Source organism: Physeter macrocephalus, chromosome 2 (assembly GCF_002837175.3).
Source record: "Physeter macrocephalus isolate SW-GA chromosome 2, ASM283717v5, whole genome shotgun sequence".
NCBI classification, from domain to species: domain Eukaryota; kingdom Metazoa; phylum Chordata; class Mammalia; order Artiodactyla; family Physeteridae; genus Physeter; species Physeter macrocephalus.
Window position 1 is genome coordinate 3,719,974 of NC_041215.1, and position 22,195 is coordinate 3,742,168.

The following is a 22,195-nucleotide window of genomic DNA, read 5'->3' on the forward strand; positions in this document are numbered from 1 at the left end:
AGGCAGAAAAACGTATAAGTGACCTGGAAGACAGAATGGTGGAATTCACTGCTGCGGAACAGAATAAAGAAAAAAGAATGAAAAGAAATGAAGACAGCCTAAGAGACCTCTGGGACAACATTAAACATAACAACATTTGCATTATATGGGTCCCAGAAGGAGAAGAGAGAAAGGACCCTCACACCAGTCAGAATGGGCATCATCAGAAAATCTACAAACAACAAATGCTGGAGAGGATGTGGAGAAAAGGGAACACTCTTGCACTGTTGGTGGGAATGTAAATTGATACAGCCACTATGGAGAACAGTATGGAGGGTCCTTAAAAAACTAAAAATAGAATTACCATATGACCCAGCAATTCCACTACTGGGCGGACATGGAAGCAACCTAAATGCCCATCGACAGACGAATGGATAAAGAAGATGTGGTACATGTATACAATGGAATATTACTCAGCCATAAAAAGGAACGAAATTGGGTCATTTGTAGAGATGCAGATGGATCTAGAGACTGTCATACATAGTGAAGTTAAGTCAGAAAGAGAAAAACAAATATCGTATATTTACGCATATATGTGGAACCTAGAAAATGGTACAGATGAACCGGTTTGCAGGGCAGAAATTAAGACACAGATGTAGAGAAGAGACGTATGGACACCAAGGGGAGAAAGTGGCAGGTGGGCGGTGGTGGTGGTGGTGGGATGAACTGGGAGATTGGGATTGACATGTATACACTAATATGTATAAAATGGATGACTAATGAGAACCTGCTGTATAAAAAAATAAATAAAAATTTTTAAAAAAGATACAATCATCAGCACTACTATTTATTAAGTGTTTTTTGGACTATGGTAAGCAATTTACATGTTTTATAATCACATTTAATCAATACAACCACCCTACAATGTAGGTACTTACAATCCATATTTTACAGATGACAGAACTGAAGCTTACAGAAGAGAAGCAATTTGCCCAAAGGCACATAGCTATAAGTAATACAGTAGAGGCAGAAAGTAAGGCTAGGTCTGATACCAAAGCCTGAGCTTTGTTTACAAGAGCTAAAGCCTATGCAATATTTTTAACTCAAAATATGAAGTACTTTGGGATGTTTAGGGTTTAACACAACAAAATGTGTCCAAAGTAAAATTTCAATTACGTAATTACACCTAAAAGATGGAAGGTATTTCACCAATACCACTGAGGTCTAGGTAAAAACATGTAACTAAATAGCTAAGTTATAAACTGATGGTGAGTTAGAGTACCTGACGAAATATAATTCAAAAGTCCACCCAAGAAACATTATTGATAAGTTTCAGATATGAACAAGGGAAATCAATCAAGGGTACCAATGACAATAATATTAATACACATAAAGTTATTACAGAGCTTTCAAAGAGGAAAGCTTGAGGAAAGTCAACTGGATTGTTTCATGCTAAAGCAGAAAATATTGCTTAAACATAGAGGGGACAAGTTGAGGCTCATCCAATACTCTCAAATTTCCAATAATTCTCCCCAGTCTGTTGGTTGGTGGGGCTGCCAGGGTCATTACTTTGCGGTTCACACAGATAAGCAGAGATGAGGGACTTGAGTTTTTAGAGATCTGAGCCCATTTCTAAAAGGATATGCGTAGGTCCCTACCTTAAATGTAACAGAGCTGTTATGCCGCCATGAACTTGTAAACAAGGCCATAATTTACAGAACAAAATTAGATTTTCCCATAGGTAACTATGACAGGTAAGGAAGGAACAAAGTAAGGAAGTCAAAGTTCCGAGGTTCTGGGCCTTGGGCTCCTAAATAAAGACAATCGCAGATAAACGCCACCCCCACCCCACTCGCGGGCCTGTACAGATACCAATCTACTCTGCTTTTAAAATATAGGATGTAAGCAGTAAAAAGAGACGGATGATAAAACTAACTGTAAAGGAAGGCCCTTCCCTTTATATTATATAAAGGTAGTATTTGAAGACATATTATAGAACTAAGAAAGGTAATGGAACAAGGTGATGTCCGCTCCAGTCATGTAAGAGGTAAAGAATTCAGAGACTATCCATGAAAATAGGGACTAAAGAGTCATACTAAAACTGTATTCTATTATAAATTTTTCAAATGTAGGACAGATTATTTTTACACCTGCATAGAAAAAGTGATCTATATATAGTGGGTGCTCAATGTTATTAACCCAAGCCCATCCTAATAAGGTTTTATTAATAAAGAACAGAACAGTTATGGAATATATATTTTTAAAAGTTTCTTGGAAGCACAATTAATTCAGAAAATTAATGGAGATTTGGAAAACTGGGAAGGATACTAAGTTAAATATCTTTTATTTGACAGAGTCAAAGCAGATGATTAAACAGTGAAAAGCACTGTTCCTCTGAAAATGCAGACAAAGTAAGATACTGATCGATACTCGTGTTTCTCTTCAGATCGTATGAATCTTTCGCCTTTTACTAAAAATTCCCATGGGGGGGAAAAAGAAAGGAAAGAAGAAAAGAAAAAAAAGGGAAGATACTGCAAACAAAACAATGAAAGTATAATAATAAATAGAAAACTATGCAACGAAATATAGAATTATATCGGGCCTAAAGAGACAACTTAGAAAAATATTAACTTGAAAAACTGAAAAGTCAATTTATAAATATAGTAATCAACAGAACAAGAATATAATATACTGTAAAATTAACATCTAAATCTTAGTATAGCATGAAACTTTTTTGTTTCTAATCAAGGAGACTAAACATGAGGATATGCATGCATCCAGCATACATGTGTCCCTGGAAACACTCAAAGCTTATGGTGGTCCTTAGAGTCACATTCCTAAGCAAAGGAGAGAGGTTTCTAATAAAGCTCAGGGATACAGTCATAGAAAACTGTCCTTAAGAATATGTGAGACTCACTTCTAAGTTTAGGTTTGCTCATTATGTTAAAAACAGGCTTAATGAGAAAGGATAATGACTAAAGGTGTGTCCACTGAGTCTCCATGGCTTCTGAGATCTAAATTTGAGACTACCTCTCTAGTGCTAGCAGGAAACCAGTGAATTAGAAGCTCTAGAAGATTGGGGCGGGGGGAGGCCTTGATGGAGAACTAGATTAGACGGAAGTTAGAAAATACAGGTTTATCAAGTGTTCTCTTTCTTGATATTAAAAAATACACACACACACACACACACACACACACACACACACACAGAGTAAACCTATCTCCAGCTAAAAGATTTACAAGAAGCAAAGAGGAATGTTCCTCCTTGCCACATTAAAAAAAAAAAAAAAATTAGAATAATGCATAGCAGGAAAATGAACACTTCCCATTTGGTTTTTTGCCATTAGAAAGGAGCTGATCATGTTCCACTTTGTCCTTGACAACAACCAAACCTACCATGTGGTAACGTTATGTTCGCACCATCAATGATTGCCTGTGCCAGTTCATGATCATTGCTTTCAAAAGCATGTGCTGCAGCCTTCAAGGCATCCCAAATCTCTTTACGGCCTTCAAAAGCTGGTGCAGTATCCCAAAATTCATCTCTTTTGCTGCGCAGTTGTCCATCTGTCATGGGATAATCGCTTTTCCATTTGGGTTTCTCCTTTTTCAAAGGCTGGTTACGACCTAAAGCGACTGAGAAGAAAAATAAAAGGCTGACATCAAAACCAAAATTTATAAAAGATGTTTTAATAGCTATCTGGACCTTCTTCTTTGGTTCTTTCATCAAAATTATAGCTGGAAGTTGGCCCACTAGCTAACTCTTGCGTTCTGAATTCCCCTAACCTATTTTATTTTAGATCTACAAGAGCAAATGGAGATATTAGGTGGCTCTACCCAAATCTTCCAGTGACAAGTTAGTAGCTCTTTTCCATTCAGTCTGCCTTCTCCAAAGGAGAATTTTTTAAATTACCTAGAAAAATCGTAGTAAGTGTTCCATCAGACAGCAGTGGCAGAATTTAAAGAGAGTCAAAGGATAGCATAAAAGAGAGGTGAGATACGAGGAGAAACCAAATGGCATATGTCTAAGGGTCCCTGAATCTCAGGACCCTTGAACATATGAAGCCAGAAAGCAGGAACTGAGAAATCTCAAAGAGGGAAAAGACTATTTTGTGGTATCCAAAGGAAGAACAGCCAAACCACCAGATCCACAAGGAAACCTGATCATAGAAAAGCTTCCTCTAGCACCCTGTTCTGGACATGAGTCTAAGAACTGTGAATATCTTTCTCTGAAACTCAAATATAGGAGCTAATTTAGAAAGGGATGAGGGAGAGAGGTAGTGCTTTACTCTTTGGAGGGACCAGGATTGGAACAGGCGATCCTGACACTAGGCCAAAGGAGAAGTGCCCAACCACAAGAAGAAGAACTACAACATCCTACTCTAGTTTTAATCCAAGAGGAGAAGGAAAAAGAGGGTAAGAGTCCACTCCTTTTTTGCTCTTAGTGGCAGCATGGCTCCTTAGAGAATGTAGTAGTAGTGCTATAACGAGTCTGATGCAGCTTCTTTGCACCCAGATACTTACCTGGCATATGATCACTGATCTCATGCTGACATAAAGAGACATTCTTATCTTACACAGAGCCATAGATAAGAAATTGTTAAACAGATGGAAGAACAGGTAAAAAGAAAACTGAAGCTCCATGGAGTGTTGGGTAAGAGTGGGTGTGAAATAAATGACAGAGTGGGTAGGAGGGAGAGGGTGTATATCAAAATTCAATGTTCTATATTTAATTGCAGGAAGAATACTAATTTAAAAGAAATTACTCTCAAAATGGTTCTAAAGAATCCCTGATATCAACCACTCCCTCCTTGGCCCAGGGCCAGATGAAATTTGGCTTACTCATAACAGAAATAAAACAAAATAACTCTAGCCCCTAGGCAATCTCTACATCCTATACCAGGCTATATTTCAAGATGACGGGACCAATTCATGCTGCAAAGTGTATCTAGCTTGACACTTGGAGTAAACCATGCTCTCTTCACCCAATCTGGCCACGTTATTTCAAGGCAGCACATCAGGTCTCATCCACTCACCTTCAGAACACCCAAAGGTGTTCAGAATATGTCAGATAATCACATTCCACCCCCTACTGATTCCACCAACAAGGTAAATTAAAGGTAAATTTTATTTTCTGCTACATTAACCTTTAGATGAGTCAGAAACAGTTTAGAGACAACATTCACTATTAGTTTACTGAGTAGGGAGTGGAAGATAAGACATCACAAGTAGATACCTATTTGAATAGGTAGCTAATTCAATACTCAAATAAATACCTATTTGAATAAAATTTCATGTCTACTTGAATAGTTCCAGAGAATTGTCTAATGTCATATGTATTAAATGTACCAGGGAGAAAGTTGATATAACTCTGTCATTGTGGGAGAATCGCAACGCAAAGGCAAAGTCAACAACAAAACCTCCACGATCTCGGTACTTAAGCAAAGGAAACTGAAAGGCCCTCAAAGAGAAGAACCAACAGAAAAACTAGCTCACAGTAAAGGTAGAAAATACTTTGGAAAAAGTAAAAGCACCTTCCTTACAAATATGACAGCTTTATTTTATCTCCCCCCATCTGTAGAAGGCATAAGAATAAAGTCAAATAAAAAGTATAGATAAGGGCTTCCTTGGTGGCGCAGTGGTTGAGAATCTGCCTGCCAATGCGGGGGACAAGGGTTCGAGCCCCGGTCTGGGAAGATTCCCACATGCCGCGGAGCAACTAGGCCCGTGAGCCACAACTACTGCGCCTGCGCGTCTGGAGCTCGTGCTCCGCAACAAGAAAGGCCGTGACAGTGAGAGGCCCGCGCACTGCGATGAAGAGTGGCCCCCGCTCGCCGCAACTAGGGAAAGCCCACGCACAGAAACGAAGACCCAACACAGCCAAAAATAAATAAATAAATAAAATTAAAAAGTATAGATGGGACTTCCCTGGTGGCACAGTGCTTAAGAATCCGCCTGCCAATGCAGGGAACACGGGTTCGAGCCCTGGTCTGGGAAGATCCCACGTGCCGCGAAGCAACTAAGCCCGTGTGCCACAACTGCTGAGCCTGCACTCTAGAGCCCGCGAGTCAAAACTACTGAGCCCGCGTGCCACAACTACTGAAGCCTGTGCGCCTAGAGCCCGTGCTCCGCAACAAGAGAAGCCACCGCAATGAGAAGCCCGTGCACTACAACGAAGCGTAGCCCCCGCTCGCCACAACTAGAGAAAGCCCGCGCGTAATGAAGACCCAACGCAGCCAAAACTAAATAAATAAATTTTAAAAAGAAAAAAAAAGTATAGATGATACATTATGCTGCCTAGGGATAATCATTACTCTAAATGCATTTTCAAATCTGTATGCTGTCAACAGTTCCAAAGTAATTACTTTGTGTAAAATTAAATAAGACAAAATGAATGCTTGTGACATGTAAGTAAAGCTTACTTTTACTTCTGCCTAGGTGTCTGCTTTCCCTATATCACAAACATCTGTAATGGAGAATATCTGCCTATCATATGTCCACTATAAAAATACTTAAGTCTTGGGACTTCCCTGGTGGCACATTGGTTAGGACTCTGTGCTCCCAATGCAGGGAGCCCGGGTTCGAGCCCTGGTCAGGGAACTAGATCCCACATGCATGCCGCAACTAAGGAGCCCACGTGCCACAGCTAAAACCCAGCACAACCAAATAAATAAATATTTTAAAAAATACTTAAATCTTTGCAACATAAAATATTATTTTAGTGAAACCACTGAGCAGTACAGAATTTTCACTACAAAATATGAGGTTAAAAGTTTCATGTTAAACCAAATGTGGTTTATTGTCTAAGTTACTTTTGCTAAGTAAACTAACTGGGGAAAAAAATGAAAATTTAGCAAAAGCATTTAAACTATCATCCTGAAATATTTATCTTCATGAAAACATTTAGGGTTGTCATGAGGATTTAATAAATTAACACTGTATAGCACTTACAATAATGATAGATATATAATAAAACTACAAATAAGTGCTTGTTAAATAAAAATAACTTTGGAAGTATATATGAATTTTTAAATCTTCAAACATTTTTGCAAAAATATACAGACTAATAAGTCTTTTTTCTTTTCATGATTTCTGAACAGAACCTGACATTCTGAGACCATAAAACAAAGTACCTTCCTTAAATTAAAAAAGAACTCTTCTATGATTATCATGTACTTCCTATGCATTTATCAGTGTACATTTTTTAGGAGTTTGCTCACCAAATCTGTGCTTTGATTTTAGGTGATATCACAAACCTGTATTTCTAAAATACTTAAAACAGAGAAATCAGCCTAGCAGCTAAGTAGCTATGTCTGCACCAACTCAATAATTTTCAATTATTATGAAATGTCATAAAATATATATACTCAATTAGATTACATTTTATGCTCTGACACTTTCGGATTTATCCCTTTCACACATCTTCTGACTCCTGATACCAAGAGAGAGATGTTCAGTATCAATCATACTATCTGGAACTAACTACTAGGCTCTAACAATAAATTTAAAGACAGGAAACAGGGACTTCCCTGGTGGTCCAGTGGTTAAGATGCCACCCTTCCAATGCAGGGGGCGTGGGTTTGAACCCTAGTCTAGGAACTAAGATCCCACACACCATGTGGTGTGGCCAAAAAAAGAAAGACAGGAAACAGTTCTTATTCCCCAAATTTCTGTTTCTAAATCTTTAAATTATAGGCATCCAACCATACTAAGTTTAATTCCATGGTTTAACATATAAGAAACAAAAGATTAATAAAGAAATTTTTTTTAAACTCTAAGTTATTTCAGAAAACACACTTCTTTCCCTATAATACACATTTACTTTCAAAACTTTGCCAAAAACTCACCCTCTCAGAAGCCTCTTGATCACATTCACCTACTCCTTATCTTCTCTTTCCTTGTAAGCTTTCAACATTTCTTCCCAAAGATGTGACAAATAAATAGATCTAACATGTAAAAGCCCCAAGAAAGATTTGCTTCTCAGAACTAAATATCGATAAGAAACACAATCTTAAATATTTTTACTCCACAACTGAATGCATTTTGCAACTCATTTTGACATTTTATTGGTAAAAAACAATGATCTCTGAAGTGAAGTATGTTTGTAATTGTTTTCCTGCTTTTGGTTCCTCTTTTGAAAACTGATTTAATATTGGGACTCTTCAAATGAAGGAAGGAGAGGCCATTAATGCACAGGTACTGTAGATATCAAGATATGACTCAAGAAATAATAGCTTCAACAGACTGAAAACTCAGAGCTTTCCTAACACAACATTCAGGGAAAAAAACCCTGAATATTTAAAAAGATCACAATCAAAGGGAAAAATGTTGTTCGGAAGAATTCTGAAGACTTTAAAGCAACACGGAATAGAACTGGCATAATGCACCTATTTTAGATTGATTAGTCTTAACATCGTGAAAATGAAAGGGAAATTTTTCTGTCACTTCAAGAGTTAAGAATAGATCCTACAGAACCCTTCTGTAACAGATTGTGCTAACCTAAAAGGATAGTTGTAAAATATTTTATTCTCATGTAAATTTAGAATACACTATATATACACATACGCACACATATATTCCCTAAGGCAACTAACTGCCAAAATAAAAATAGGGATATGGGGCTTAAAATGCCTAAAATACGAGCATCAACATGCCAACAGTCAATACCAAACCCATATCTGCTCTACTGTCTGAGAATTTAGAGGTGGAAGAGACCTTAGATGGTATGAGCAACCTTACTATTTGACAGAAGACCTAACGAGGATAAATGACTTGCTCAAGGTCAAAAAGAGCCAAGACTAGAACCCAGATGACTAGATTCAAAGGCCAGAGGTCTCTTTCCATTATAGCACTCCATGTCTTACCAGAGCTGAGAAGGGTGTTTTCTTTTACAAACCAAATCAATTACGAAGGTTCACTCAAAATAAAGCATATATTGAGCTGTTTTTCTAGTTATCACTCATCCGTCTTTCACGGGCTTCATTATGACCAATGGAATGTCTCTGGTAGGACAAAGGAAAAACTAACCAAGCAGCACCAGCTCCCCAACTCCATCCAATTTACCACCTAATTCATTCTTTGGAGATATGCTCACCGAAAAAGAATCGTATAAGGAAAGAGGTAATGCAGTTTTCTGGCCTGTCAGCCTCAACTTACAAAGTACTCAGCATCTATACCACATTAGGCACTAAAGATCATGTATACATACTTACTTAAGTAACTTAGATACATCATTTTTTTATGCTACAATTTAATAATAAATAGAAATGAGAACTTTGATTATACTTCTAAAGTTCATAAAAATTAAGCAACTAGAGCATAATTTTAAAGGCATATGTAATAATTTATAATGTTGTTTGAGCTACCTTTATAGAGGGGGAAAAAAAATCAACATAATGACCTCATATCGACTTCCTGGCCCTGTTTCTCAGAGTATAAGTCTACTTACCAATGGTCTGAGCATACAAACAGGCAACAGGAAAGCCTAACTGCAACATAATGTTTCAAAGACTTTTTTAATGGATGAGTCTTATTAGAAATGTTACAAAAACATACAATTAAATCACACACACAAAACAACTTTATTAAAAAGGGCAACATTACATAAAATTGGGACGGAAGAATATGGTCACCTAACACCAGCACACTGTACCTTTTAAGTAATACATTAAACTTTCAGATGGTTCATTCTACTGGGGGGTAGGGAGGTGGGGAATGGCTTTATCCAGCATTACATTCTTTGGAATGCAGGGACCTTTTCTTCTCTCAATTTATGGGCAGTTTGGGGGAGGGAAGCACACACAAGTCAAGGATGCCCACAACTTCCACTACTATCTAACACTGTGTTGAAAGTACTAGCCAGCACAAGCAGACAGAACAAAACAATTAGAAGTGTAAGAACCAGAAAGGAAGAAAACCATCTCTAACTGCAAATGATATGATGGTATGACTGGCAAATACAAGAAAATCAGTGCTAAAATGAAATGATAAAAGAAATTAACATAGTAACAGGATATAAAATGTAGGCCTTCTTATATACATAAAATACCCAGCTAGAAGATGCAACAGATGAAAAGGTCCTATTTATAATAGAAACATAAAAGATATAATACTCGGAATGCAACAACTCAGGAAAACTTTTTTAAAACCCCTGAAAGATGCAAAAGTAGACTTGAACAAAATGAAGACACCTCTTGTACTTGGACTTCAACATTGTAAAAATGTCAGTCCTTCTAAAGTTAACACCTACATTTAACATGATTCCAGTGAAAATAATTTTTTCAAAACTTTTTCTCATGCTAGATGAGTTGATACTGAAATACATATGGGGGACTTCCCTGGTGGCGCAATGGTTAAGAATCCACCTGCCAATGTAAGGGACACAGGTGCGATCCCTGGTCCAGGAAGATCCCACATGCCGTGGAGCAACTAAGCCTGTGTGCCACAACTACTGAGCCTGCGCTCTAGAGCCTGCAAGCCACAACTACTGAGCCTATGTGCTCAAGACCCAACACACCCAAAACTAAATAAATAAATTAATTAATTAATTAAAAGAAAGAAATCAACCTAACTGTATATCAAGTGTTAAAATTACTATACAAAAAAAAAATGAATTCAAGTTAATTTTGAACATGATACTCTGACTATACATCTTTAGTGGGATAAATTCTAAGGAAGAAAAAGCATACTACAAAGACATCTTAAACTTTATTCTGCATGTTAAAATACTATGAATTCATGCAGAATACTAATTACTATAATTCTAAAACATTTGATGTTTACGTAGGATAAAGCAAGTAAGGAACTATATTAACATCAATAGAAACCAAGATTTTTTATGAAAGGGAAGAAAAAATTAAATATAAAATATAAAATAAAAAGACAGGAAAACAGATCAATTTTGAATTGGAAATAGAAATAGGAACTTGTAATCTAATGATAAAAAGTATTTTATAGCTCTGTTGACTAAAAGGGCTTGGAAAGAACAACAACCCAGTAGCAATGAGCATACCTAGCTCCCAGATCTTAGTTGTAAACACCTTTCCCCACTGAAAAGGTCCTAAGGCTATTCAGAGAAACGGCTATTTCTAAAATCAGAGCTGGGAAAATTCAAAGCAAGGCTGGAACATCTGGTTGTGCCAAGAAAGCAAGAAAGTGCTCAAAAGACTAATATTAATGAGATCACTTCAAAGGCACAAAGGAGTCAGTTTGAAGGAGACGTCTGCATCAATTTTGCAACATCAAAAATGACTGGGGCTTCCCTGGTGGTGCAGTGGTTGAGAATCCGCCTGCCGATGCAGGGGACACCGGTTCGTGCCCCGGTCCGGGAAGATCCCACATGCCACGGAGCGGCTGGGCCACTGAGCCTGCGCGTCCGGAGCCTGTGCTCCGCAACAGGACAGCCCACAACAGTGAGAGGCCTGCGTACCGAGAAAAAAAACAAACAAAAAAACAAAAAAATCATTTTCAGACATTGCCAAACATCCCATGGAGGGCAAAACTGTCCCCAGTTGAGAAACACTGGTCTACACCAAATGAGACAAAATATGAACTTTGGTTGGAACCTGGTATGGAAAGAAATTATAAAAGATAATCTGGGACAACTAGATAAATCTAAATAAGAATAGATAATAGATGTCATTAAGAAATTAACATTTTCCTAGGGGAATTCCCTGGTGGCGCAGTGGTTAAGAATCCACCTGACAATGCAGGGGACGTGGGTTTGAGCCCTGGTCCGGGAAGATCCCACATGCCATGGAGCATGTGGCCCATGAGCCACAACTACTGAGCCTGCACTCTACAGCCCACGAGCCACAACTACTGAGCCCACATGCCTAGAGCCCGCACTCTGGAACAAGAGAAGCCACCACAATGAGAAGCCTGCGCACCAGAAGGAAGAGTAGCCCCCATTCGCCAAGTAGAGAAAGCCTGCATGCAGCAACAAAGATCCAACACAGCCAAAATAAATTTAAAAAATTTTTAAATAAATAAGTAAAACGTACAATTTAAATATATATATATAAAATTTTCCTAGGTATGATAAAGTATTGTAATGACACAGCAAAATAATCTTCATAAAGTAGAGGCATGCTGAAATTTTTAGAAGTGTTACGATGTCTACAACTTTCATTGGTTCAGCTGTTAAAATGGGGACTGTGCCTGTATATATACAAAACATACATATACACACATACAAAAGAGAGAAAAATGTGAATACAGCAAAACGTTGGCTACAAATTTACATGGGAAGTACATGTGTACTCATTTACCATTATGTTTACACAATTGTTGAAGCTCCCCAAATTTGATTTTAATAAAAGATAGAGGAATTATACATTTAAGATACAAAGCATATAAATCAGAAGCTGAATCCTTGCTACTCAAACTCCCAGTTTCAGAGTCCTCTTTAGGTATGGCTTTTAGGCACATACCTTATCCTCATATATTCCCATATCCGGATTCCAACGCCAATCCTGAGCATTGAAGCTTGTTGGGACCATCTACAATTTAGAACACAACAACTGAAGGGAGATCTGGAAAACTCAAAACAAAAGCAACAGAAGTATTGAACAGTTATTACTTAAACTCTCATCTGTGGGATAGTGCTTATTTGGAACAAAGAATTAATAAATCACCAATAACATTTTAAAAGAACATTAAATAATGATAAAACAGCCAATTTTGGGCTTCCCTGGTGGTGCAGTGGTTAAGAATCTGCCTGCCAATGCAGGGGACATGGGTTCAAGCCCCAGGCCGGGAAGATCCCACATGCCGCAGAGAAGCTAAGCCTGTGCGCCACAACTACTGAAGCCCGTGTGCCTAGAGCCCGTGCTCTGCAACAAGAGAAGCCACCACAATGAGAAGCCTGCGCACCACAGCAAAGAGTAGCCCCCACTCGCAGCAAATAGAGAAAGCCCATGCACAGCAATGAAGACCCAACACAGCCATAAATAAATAAATAAATAAGAATTTTTTTAAAAAAAACAGTCAATTTACCAAGAAGATATAACAATCATAAATGTGTATGCACCTAACAATAGGATTTCAAAGTGCATGAAGATAAAACTGATTGAATTAAAGGAGAAATAGACCATTCTACAATTATACTTAAATACGTTAAATTCTTCTATGAGTAACTCATAGAACAAGAAGCCAGAAAATCAGCAAGAATACAGAAGACCTGAACATTATCAACGAACTTGACTTAAATGACACTGATAGGACACCCCACCCAACAAAAAGAGAACATACATTCTTACCAAGTGCATATACAGGCCATTCACCAAGACAGATTATACAAACCTTAAAAGAAGTCATACAAAGTATGCTCTACAACCATAATTAAATTAAATTAGAAATTAATAACCTAAAGATACATGGAAAATCCCCAAATAACTATAAATTAATAATACACATATAAATAAGGCATGAGTCAAAGGGAAATTAGAAAATAACTTGAATGGAATGAAAATGAAAATACAATATATCAAAACTCTAGGATGGACTTCCCTGGTGGCGCAGTGGTTACGAATCTGTCTGCCAATGCAGGGGACACGGGTTCGAGTCCTGGTCCGGGAAGATCCCACATGCCACGGAGCAGCTAAGCCCATGCACCATAGCTACTGAACTTGCGCTGTAGAGCCTGCAAGCCACAACTACTGAGCCCACATGCCACAACTGCTGAAGCCCGTGCGCCTAGAGCCCGTGCTCCGCAATAAGAGAAGCCACCGCAGTGAGAAGCCCGTGCACCACAACCAAGAGTAGCCCCCGCTCACCGCAACTAGAGAAAGCCCATGCACAGCAATGAAGACCCAATGCAGCCAAAAATATATAAATAACTAAATATTTTTTTTAAAAAACTCTAGGATGCTGCTATAAAACACTGCTCAGACAAAAACTTATAGCATTAAAATGCTTCTATTAGAAAAGTCTCAAATCAATAAAGTAGGCTTCTACCTTAAGACTAAAAGAACAAATTAAACTCAAAGTAACCTTAAGAAAGAAAAAAATAAAGAGCAGAAACCAAAGAAATTGAAAACAGAAAAAATATAGAAAAATCATAAAAGCAAAAGCTGATTCTTTAAAAATATCAAATTGAAAAAAATATATCAAATTGATAAATCTCTACCTAGACTGATCAAGAAAAAAAGAAGACAAATACTACCAATATAAAAAAAAAAAATACTACCAATATCAGGAATGAAAGAGGTAATATCACTATAGACCCAACAGACACTAAAGCGATAACAAAGGAATATCTATCTATTCACGAAGAAAACAATAACTTGACTAGCTCTGTATATACTAGCTGTCTATATACTAAAGACATTGCATTGTTGCAACAAAGAAAAGTCCAAGTCCAAATGGTTTCACTACTGAATTCTATCAACATACAAGGAAGAGATAATACTAATTACTCACAATCACTTTCAGAAAAAAGAGAAGGTAACACTAAGTCAATTTATGAGGCCATGACTGCACTGATAACAACACCAGACAAATATAAGAAAACTATCAACAAATATGCCTCATAAACATAGATGCAGAGATAACTTAAAGACCTTATCAATCATATAAGAACTGAAAGAATTCATCACCTACATACCTGCACCACAGGAAATATTAGAAGTCTTTTGGGGACTTCCCTGGTGGCACAGTGGTTAAGAATCCACCTGCCAATGCAGGGGACACGGGTTCAATCCCTGGTCCGGGAAGATCCCACATGCCACGGAGCAACTAAGCCTGTGCGCCACAACTACTGAGCCTGCACTCTAGAGCCTGTGAGCCACAACTACTGAGCCTGCATGCCACAACTACTGAAGCCCACGTGCCTAGAGCCTGTGCTCCGCAACGAGAAGCCTCCACAATGAGAAGCACACGCACCACAACAAAGAGCAGCCCCCGCTCGTCACAACTAGAGAAAGCCCATGCACAGCAACAAAGATCCAACGCAGCCAAAAATTAAAAAAAAAAAAAAATCCTTTGGGCAGAAATAAAATGATAACAGATGGAAATATGAATCTACATAAAGGAATGGGGAGCACCAGAAATGGATAACTACATGAATAAAAACAATATTATTCATATCGCCTTAAAAAAATATTGGGTTGGCCAAAAACTTTGTTCAGGTTTTTCCATAAGATGTTACAGAAAAACCTGAACTAACTTTTTGGCCAACCCAATAACTGAGTGACATCATCGGAAAACGAAGAGTAAGGACTTCCAAAAATCTTCTCCTCCATTAATGCAATGAGAACATTGGCAAAAACTCAAAATAAACTTCTTCAGTATTTTGGAAATTAACCAAAGACCTGCAACAATCCAGGGAACATTTATTCTTTCTTATTCAAGAAAAATAGCTGAATTTTGGTAAAAAAAAAACAAAAAAAACAAAAAAAAAACCTGTATGTGGTATTTAAGCATACCCTAGACCCATCCCCCTCTCCTCAGCTCCAGGGTAGCCTTGAAAACCAACAGATAGCAATACAATGAAAGCCACCAACTCAGCAGCCACAGGAAGGGTCAAAATAGGGTTGGTACTCTTTAAAAAAGTCCCATCTGCAGAGAATTGTCATTTTTTGGCCTATCTGAAAGTTCTTTAGAAAATACTACTCATAAGGCTTGTCCTTATTTGACCTGACTTAGAGATAACCCAGTATGAACAGCCTTTTCCTGGGGGCATTTGTCAAAAACAATCAGCAGCAATTGTTTAACACTGTATCTGCATGGGGCAATGAAAAATTTGGACCAAGAAGCTAATCAAAGCTGGAGAATGAGATGTCCAGAAAAAATGACATATTTCTGGGGATCTAAAAGGTTACACATATGCATGTAACTGTGTACACACAGGACCGTGCATTCAGGAAAGACCTGAGAAGGTCCTACACTCTCACTTATGACTGAATATTGAGGCTCTGTGCACAAAGGAAGTAAGAGCTAAGGAAACTGCCTGAGTTTGAAAGTAAGCCCCAATATGAACATAGGGCCACTCAGCAAAGAACAGGAGACTTACTCGTTCTAGGTTGTTAAGGAAATCTGTCCAATCATTAGCTTACCACTAAGCTAATTAAGCAGAGATTTCAGTGGCTACACCTAACAAAGAATATAAACTTTACAGGATAAGTTCAGGAAAGTCAGTAAAAAAAAAAAAAGCAACAACAATAACAAACCCTGAGGGAGAAGGGAGAATCTGATTTCCGGGGTTGCCTTATATTAAATGTCTAGTTATCAACCAAAAATTATGAGGCATGCAAACAAACAAGAAAGTATGGCCCACACATGGGAAAAAAGGCAGATAATAGAAACTGTCACTGAGGAAGCCCAAGCATTGGACTTACTAGCCAAAGATTTTAAATCAGCTATTTAAAATATGTTCAAAAACCTGAAGGAAATCATGTGTAAAGAACTAAAGCAATGAGAATTAAGTCTCAACAAAGAGATGAAAATTAGTTTTTAAATTATTGAGTTGAAAAGTACAATAACAAATGAAAAATTCACTAGAAAGGCTCAATAGTATATTTAAGCAGGCAGAAGAAAGAATCAGTGAACTTGAAGATAGGTCAACTGAGATGACCTTGTCTGAGGAACATAAAAGAAAAAACGAATGAAAGAAAATGAACAGCCTCAAGTGGGGCACTATCAAGATTACCAATATACACAGAATGAGAGTCCTAGAAGAAGGGAGAGAAAGGGGTAAAAGAATATTGGAAGAACTAATGGCTGAAAACTCATATTTCATGAAAAAGATCAATCTACACATGCAAGAAACTCTACAAACTCAGAGATCACCACCTAGACGCATCATAATTAAGCTGTCAAAAGTCAAAGATAAAGAATCTTGAGGGACTTCCCTGGTGGTCCAGTGGGTAAGACTCTGTGCTCCCAATGCAGGGGGCCCAGTTCTATCACTGGTCGGGGAACTAGATCCCGCGTGCATGCTGCAACTAAGAAGTCCGCATGCCACAACCAAGAGCCCATGTGCTGCAACTAAAGGTCCCACATGCTGCAATGAAGATCCCACGTGCTGCAACTAAGACCCAGTGCAGCCAAAATAAATAAATAAATATTTTTTAAAAAACATTTAAAAAAAAGGATCTTGAAAGAACAAGAAGCAACTCATCACATACAAGCATCCTCAAAAAGTTTAACAACTGATTTCTTATCAGAAGCCATGGAGGAGAAAAGGCACTGGGACAACATACTGAAAGTAATGAAAGGAAGAGTGTGTCAACCAAGAATTCTACATCCAGAAAAAAGTATCCTTTGAAAATTAAAGAGAAAATAAAACATTCCCAGATAAACAAAAACTGAAAGGATTTGTTGGCAGCAGACCAGCTCTGCAAAAAATACAACAGGGAGTCTTCAGGCTGAAATAAAGGATACTAGACAGTAACTTGAATACACATTAAGAAATAAAGACCAGGGGCTTCCCTGGTGGTGCAGTGGTTGAGAGTCTGCCTGCCGGTGCAGGGGATGCGGGTTCATGCCCTGGTCCGGGAGGATCCCACATGCCGCGGAAAGGCTAGCTCCACAACAGGAGCGGCCACAACAGTGAGAGGCCCACGAACGGCAAAAAAAAAAAAAAAAAAAAAAAAAAAAAAAAAAAAAAAAAAAAAGAAATAAAGACCAGGAATCCTCTGGCAGTCCAGTGGTTAGGGCTTCGCGCTTCCACCGCAGGGGGTACAGGTTTGATCCCTGGTGGAGGAACTAAAATTCCACATGCCACACAGAGGGAGGGAGAGAGAGAGGGAGGGAGGGATGGAGGAAGGAAGGAAGGAAGGAAGGGAGGAAGGAAAGAAAAGAAAATCAGTAACATTACACAGGTCAATATAAAAGAGAGCATATGTGTATTTTTTTCTTTGTAAGTTTTTGTTTCCTCCTATTTGATTTTAAAGACAATTGCATAAAAAATAATTCAAAATTTGTGTTGATGAGCATACAACGTTTAAAGATGTAATATGTATATCAATAACAGCCCAAAGAAGGTAGGAGGGAATGGAGCTGTGTAAGTTTTTATATGCTACTGAAATTAGGCTGGTTTCAATCAGAACTGAATTGTTATAAATTAAGATATTAATTATAATCCCCAGAGCAAGAAACAGGAAAATGACTCAAAATATATAGTAAAAAAAAAATTTAAAGGGAATTAAAATGATACGCTAGAAAATATCTATCTAACACAAAAGAAGGCACTAATGCAGGGATGGAAGTAAAAAGGAATAAGACATACAGCAAAAAAACAGCAAAATGGCAGGTATAAATCCTATCTTACTAGTAACTACATGAAATATAAATCTTAAGCGTTCCAATCAAAATGTTGAAATTTGCAGAATGGACCAAAAAACACAATCTAACTACATGCTGTCTACAAAGAGACATTTTAGATTAAAAAACACATTTAAGTCGAAAGCAAAAGGATGGAAAAAGATATATCATGCAAGCAGTTATCAAAAGAGGAGTGGCTATATTTACATCAGACAAACTAGACTTTAAGACAAAAATTTTTACTAACAAAGACAAAGAAGGACATTTATAATAAATGCATCAATTCATCAGGAAGACGTTAACAATTACACACATATATGCACATAACAACAGAGCTCCAGAATATATGAAGGAAATATTGACAGAACTAAAGTGAGAAATAGTTCTACAATAATAGTTAGAAACTTCAATACTCTAATTTTCAATAATGGACAGAATATCTAGACAGAATATCAATACAGAAACAGAGGACTTAATACTATAAACACGGCAAAAAAAAAAAAAAAAAAAAAAAAAAAAAAAAAAAAAAAAAAAAAGAAATAAAGACCAGGAATCCTCTGGCAGTCCAGTGGTTAGGGCTTCGCGCTTCCACCGCAGGGGGTACAGGTTTGATCCCTGGTGGAGGAACTAAAATTCCACATGCCACACAGAGGGAGGGAGAGAGAGAGGGAGGGAGGGATGGAGGAAGGAAGGAAGGAAGGAAGGGAGGAAGGAAAGAAAAGAAAATCAGTAACATTACACAGGTCAATATAAAAGAGAGCATATGTGTATTTTTTTCTTTGTAAGTTTTTGTTTCCTCCTATTTGATTTTAAAGACAATTGCATAAAAAATAATTCAAAATTTGTGTTGATGAGCATACAACGTTTAAAGATGTAATATGTATATCAATAACAGCCCAAAGAAGGTAGGAGGGAATGGAGCTGTGTAAGTTTTTATATGCTACTGAAATTAGGCTGGTTTCAATCAGAACTGAATTGTTATAAATTAAGATATTAATTATAATCCCCAGAGCAAGAAACAGGAAAATGACTCAAAATATATAGTAAAAAAAAAATTTAAAGGGAATTAAAATGATACGCTAGAAAATATCTATCTAACACAAAAGAAGGCACTAATGCAGGGATGGAAGTAAAAAGGAATAAGACATACAGCAAAAAAACAGCAAAATGGCAGGTATAAATCCTATCTTACTAGTAACTACATGAAATATAAATCTTAAGCGTTCCAATCAAAATGTTGAAATTTGCAGAATGGACCAAAAAACACAATCTAACTACATGCTGTCTACAAAGAGACATTTTAGATTAAAAAACACATTTAAGTCGAAAGCAAAAGGATGGAAAAAGATATATCATGCAAGCAGTTATCAAAAGAGGAGTGGCTATATTTACATCAGACAAACTAGACTTTAAGACAAAAATTTTTACTAACAAAGACAAAGAAGGACATTTATAATAAATGCATCAATTCATCAGGAAGACGTTAACAATTACACACATATATGCACATAACAACAGAGCTCCAGAATATATGAAGGAAATATTGACAGAACTAAAGTGAGAAATAGTTCTACAATAATAGTTAGAAACTTCAATACTCTAATTTTCAATAATGGACAGAATATCTAGACAGAATATCAATACAGAAACAGAGGACTTAATACTATAAACCAGTTAAACCTAATATACATCTATACAGTTGACCCGAGCATTCAAACACAGGTTTCAATGCTCGGGTCTACTTTTATGCAGATATTTTTCAATAGAAAATACCTCTGTACTACATGGTCTGTGATTGGTTGCATCCACAGATGTGAAGGAGCCACAGATGCAGAGGACCAACTATAAATTATATACAGATCAACCCCCACTTGTTCAGGGTCTACATATATAGAACACTCTGCCCAGACTAATAAGTTAGGTCACAGAACAAGTCTCAATAAACTTTAGATAAAATCATACAACATATCTTCTCTGACCATAATGGAATAAAGCTAGGAATTAATAACAGAAAGAAAACTGGAAAATTCACAAATATATGGAAATTAAGCAACACACTCTTATACAAACAATGGACCAAATAAGATATCAAAAAGAAAATGAGAAAATACATTAAGACAAATAAAAACAAAAATGCAAATACAAAAACTCATGGGATGCAGGGACTTCCCTCGTGGTCCAGTGGGTAAGAATCCGTGCTCCCAATGCAAGGGGCCCGGGTTCGATCCCTGGTCGGGGAACTAGATCTCACATGCATGCTGCAACTAAAAGTCCACATGCCACAACTAAGCCCGCATGCCGCAACTAAAGATCCCACATGCCACAACTAAACATGCTGCAATGAAGATCCCGCATACTGCAACTAAGACCCAGCACAGGCTAAATAAATATTAAGGGGAAAAAAAAAAAAACACCTCATGGGATGCAGCAAAAACAGTGCTCGGAGGGAAATCTGCAACTATAAACATCTACATTAAAAAAGAAGACAGATCTTAATCAATAACCCAACTTTACACCTTAAGGAAGAGCAAAGTAAACCCAAAGCTAGCAGAAAGAAGGTATAATTAAAGATTAAAGTGGAGATAAACAAAATAAAGGACAGAAAAACAACAGAGATTCAACAAAACCAAATGCTAGTCCTTCTAAAAAATGAACAAAACTGACAAACCTTTAGCTAGACTGACTAAGAATAAAAGAGAGAAGGCACAAATAACTAAAATCAGAAATGAAAGTGCAAATATTACTACTGACCTTACAGAAATAAAAAAATATAAGAGCATACTAGAATACTATGAATTGTTGTACACCAACAAATTAAATAACCTAGATGAAATGGACAAGTTCCTAGAAACACAAAATTATCAAAACTGACTTAAGAAGAAATAGAAAATCTCAACAGACTTATAACAAGTAAAGAGACTGAATCAATAACCAAAATCCTCCCAACAAAGAAAAGCCCAGGACCAGATGGCTTCACTGGTACATTTTCGCAAACATTTAAAGAAGAATTCACACCAATTCTTCTCAAATGCTTCCAAAAAAACAGAAGAGGAGGGAACACTTTCTAACTCATTCTATGAAGCCAGCATTCCCTAACCAAAGCCAGACAAATACAATACAAAAAACCTACAGACCAATATCCTTAAGAAGACAGATGCAAAATCCTCAACATAATACTCGCAAACTGAATCCAACAGCATATTAAAAAGATTATGCACCATGACCAAGTGGGATTTATCCCATGAATGCAAGACTGATTCAGTATAGAAAACCACTGTAGGGCTTCCCTGGTGGCGCAGTGGTTGAGAATCCGCCTGCTAATGCAGGGGACACGGGTTCGTGCCCCAGTCCGGGAAGATCCCACATGCCGCGGAGCGGCTGGGCCCGTGAGCCATGGCCGTTGAGCCTGTGCGTCCGGAGCCTGTGCTCCGCAACAGGAGAGGCCACAACAGTGAGAGGCCCGCGTACCACAAAAAAAAAAAAAAAAAGAAAGAAAGAAAGAAAGAAAACCACTGTAATATGCCATATTAATAAAACAAAGGAGGGAACTCCCTGGTGGTCCAGTGGTTAGTACTCAGCACTTTCACTGCCGTGAGCCCAGGTTCAATCCCTGGTAGGGGAACTAAGATCCTGCAAGCTGCATGGCACGGCCAAAAAATAAATAAATAAAATAAAAAATTTAAAAACAAAGGAAAAAACCCACGTGATCATCTCTATGACTGCAGACAAAGCAACTGACAAAACCCAACACTCTTACATGATAAAACACTCATAAAGCTAGGAATAGACAGGAACTTCTGTGACATGTTAAAAGCTATTTATGAAAACTCACAGCTAACATCACACTCAATGAAGAAACACACTGAAAGTTGCCCCCCAAGATCAAGAAGCTAAGAAACTCTTATTGCCGTTGTGAGGGGGGTGGGGGAAGGGAGGGAGGGGGAGGGAGGGAGGA

The 22,195-nt window shown here is 37.6% G+C and overlaps 1 protein-coding gene and 1 pseudogene across 2 annotated transcripts in view; one reads left to right on the top strand and one right to left on the bottom strand.

The window, feature by feature from the left end:
- Positions 1–22,195, bottom strand: part of UBTD2 (ubiquitin domain containing 2) — a 71,527-nt gene that overhangs the window by 22,023 nt on the left and 27,309 nt on the right. For both annotated transcript variants that reach the window (XR_008615733.1, XM_024116330.3), the window contains exon 2: positions 3,376–3,612. Coding sequence is in view for 1 of the 2 variants with exons in the window: in XM_024116330.3 (XP_023972098.1) it covers positions 3,376–3,612 (237 nt within the window). In the remaining variant the exon portion in view is untranslated. The remainder of the gene's footprint in view (positions 1–3,375; positions 3,613–22,195) is intronic.
- On the top strand, positions 2,415–2,472 carry LOC112062295 (uncharacterized; annotated as a pseudogene).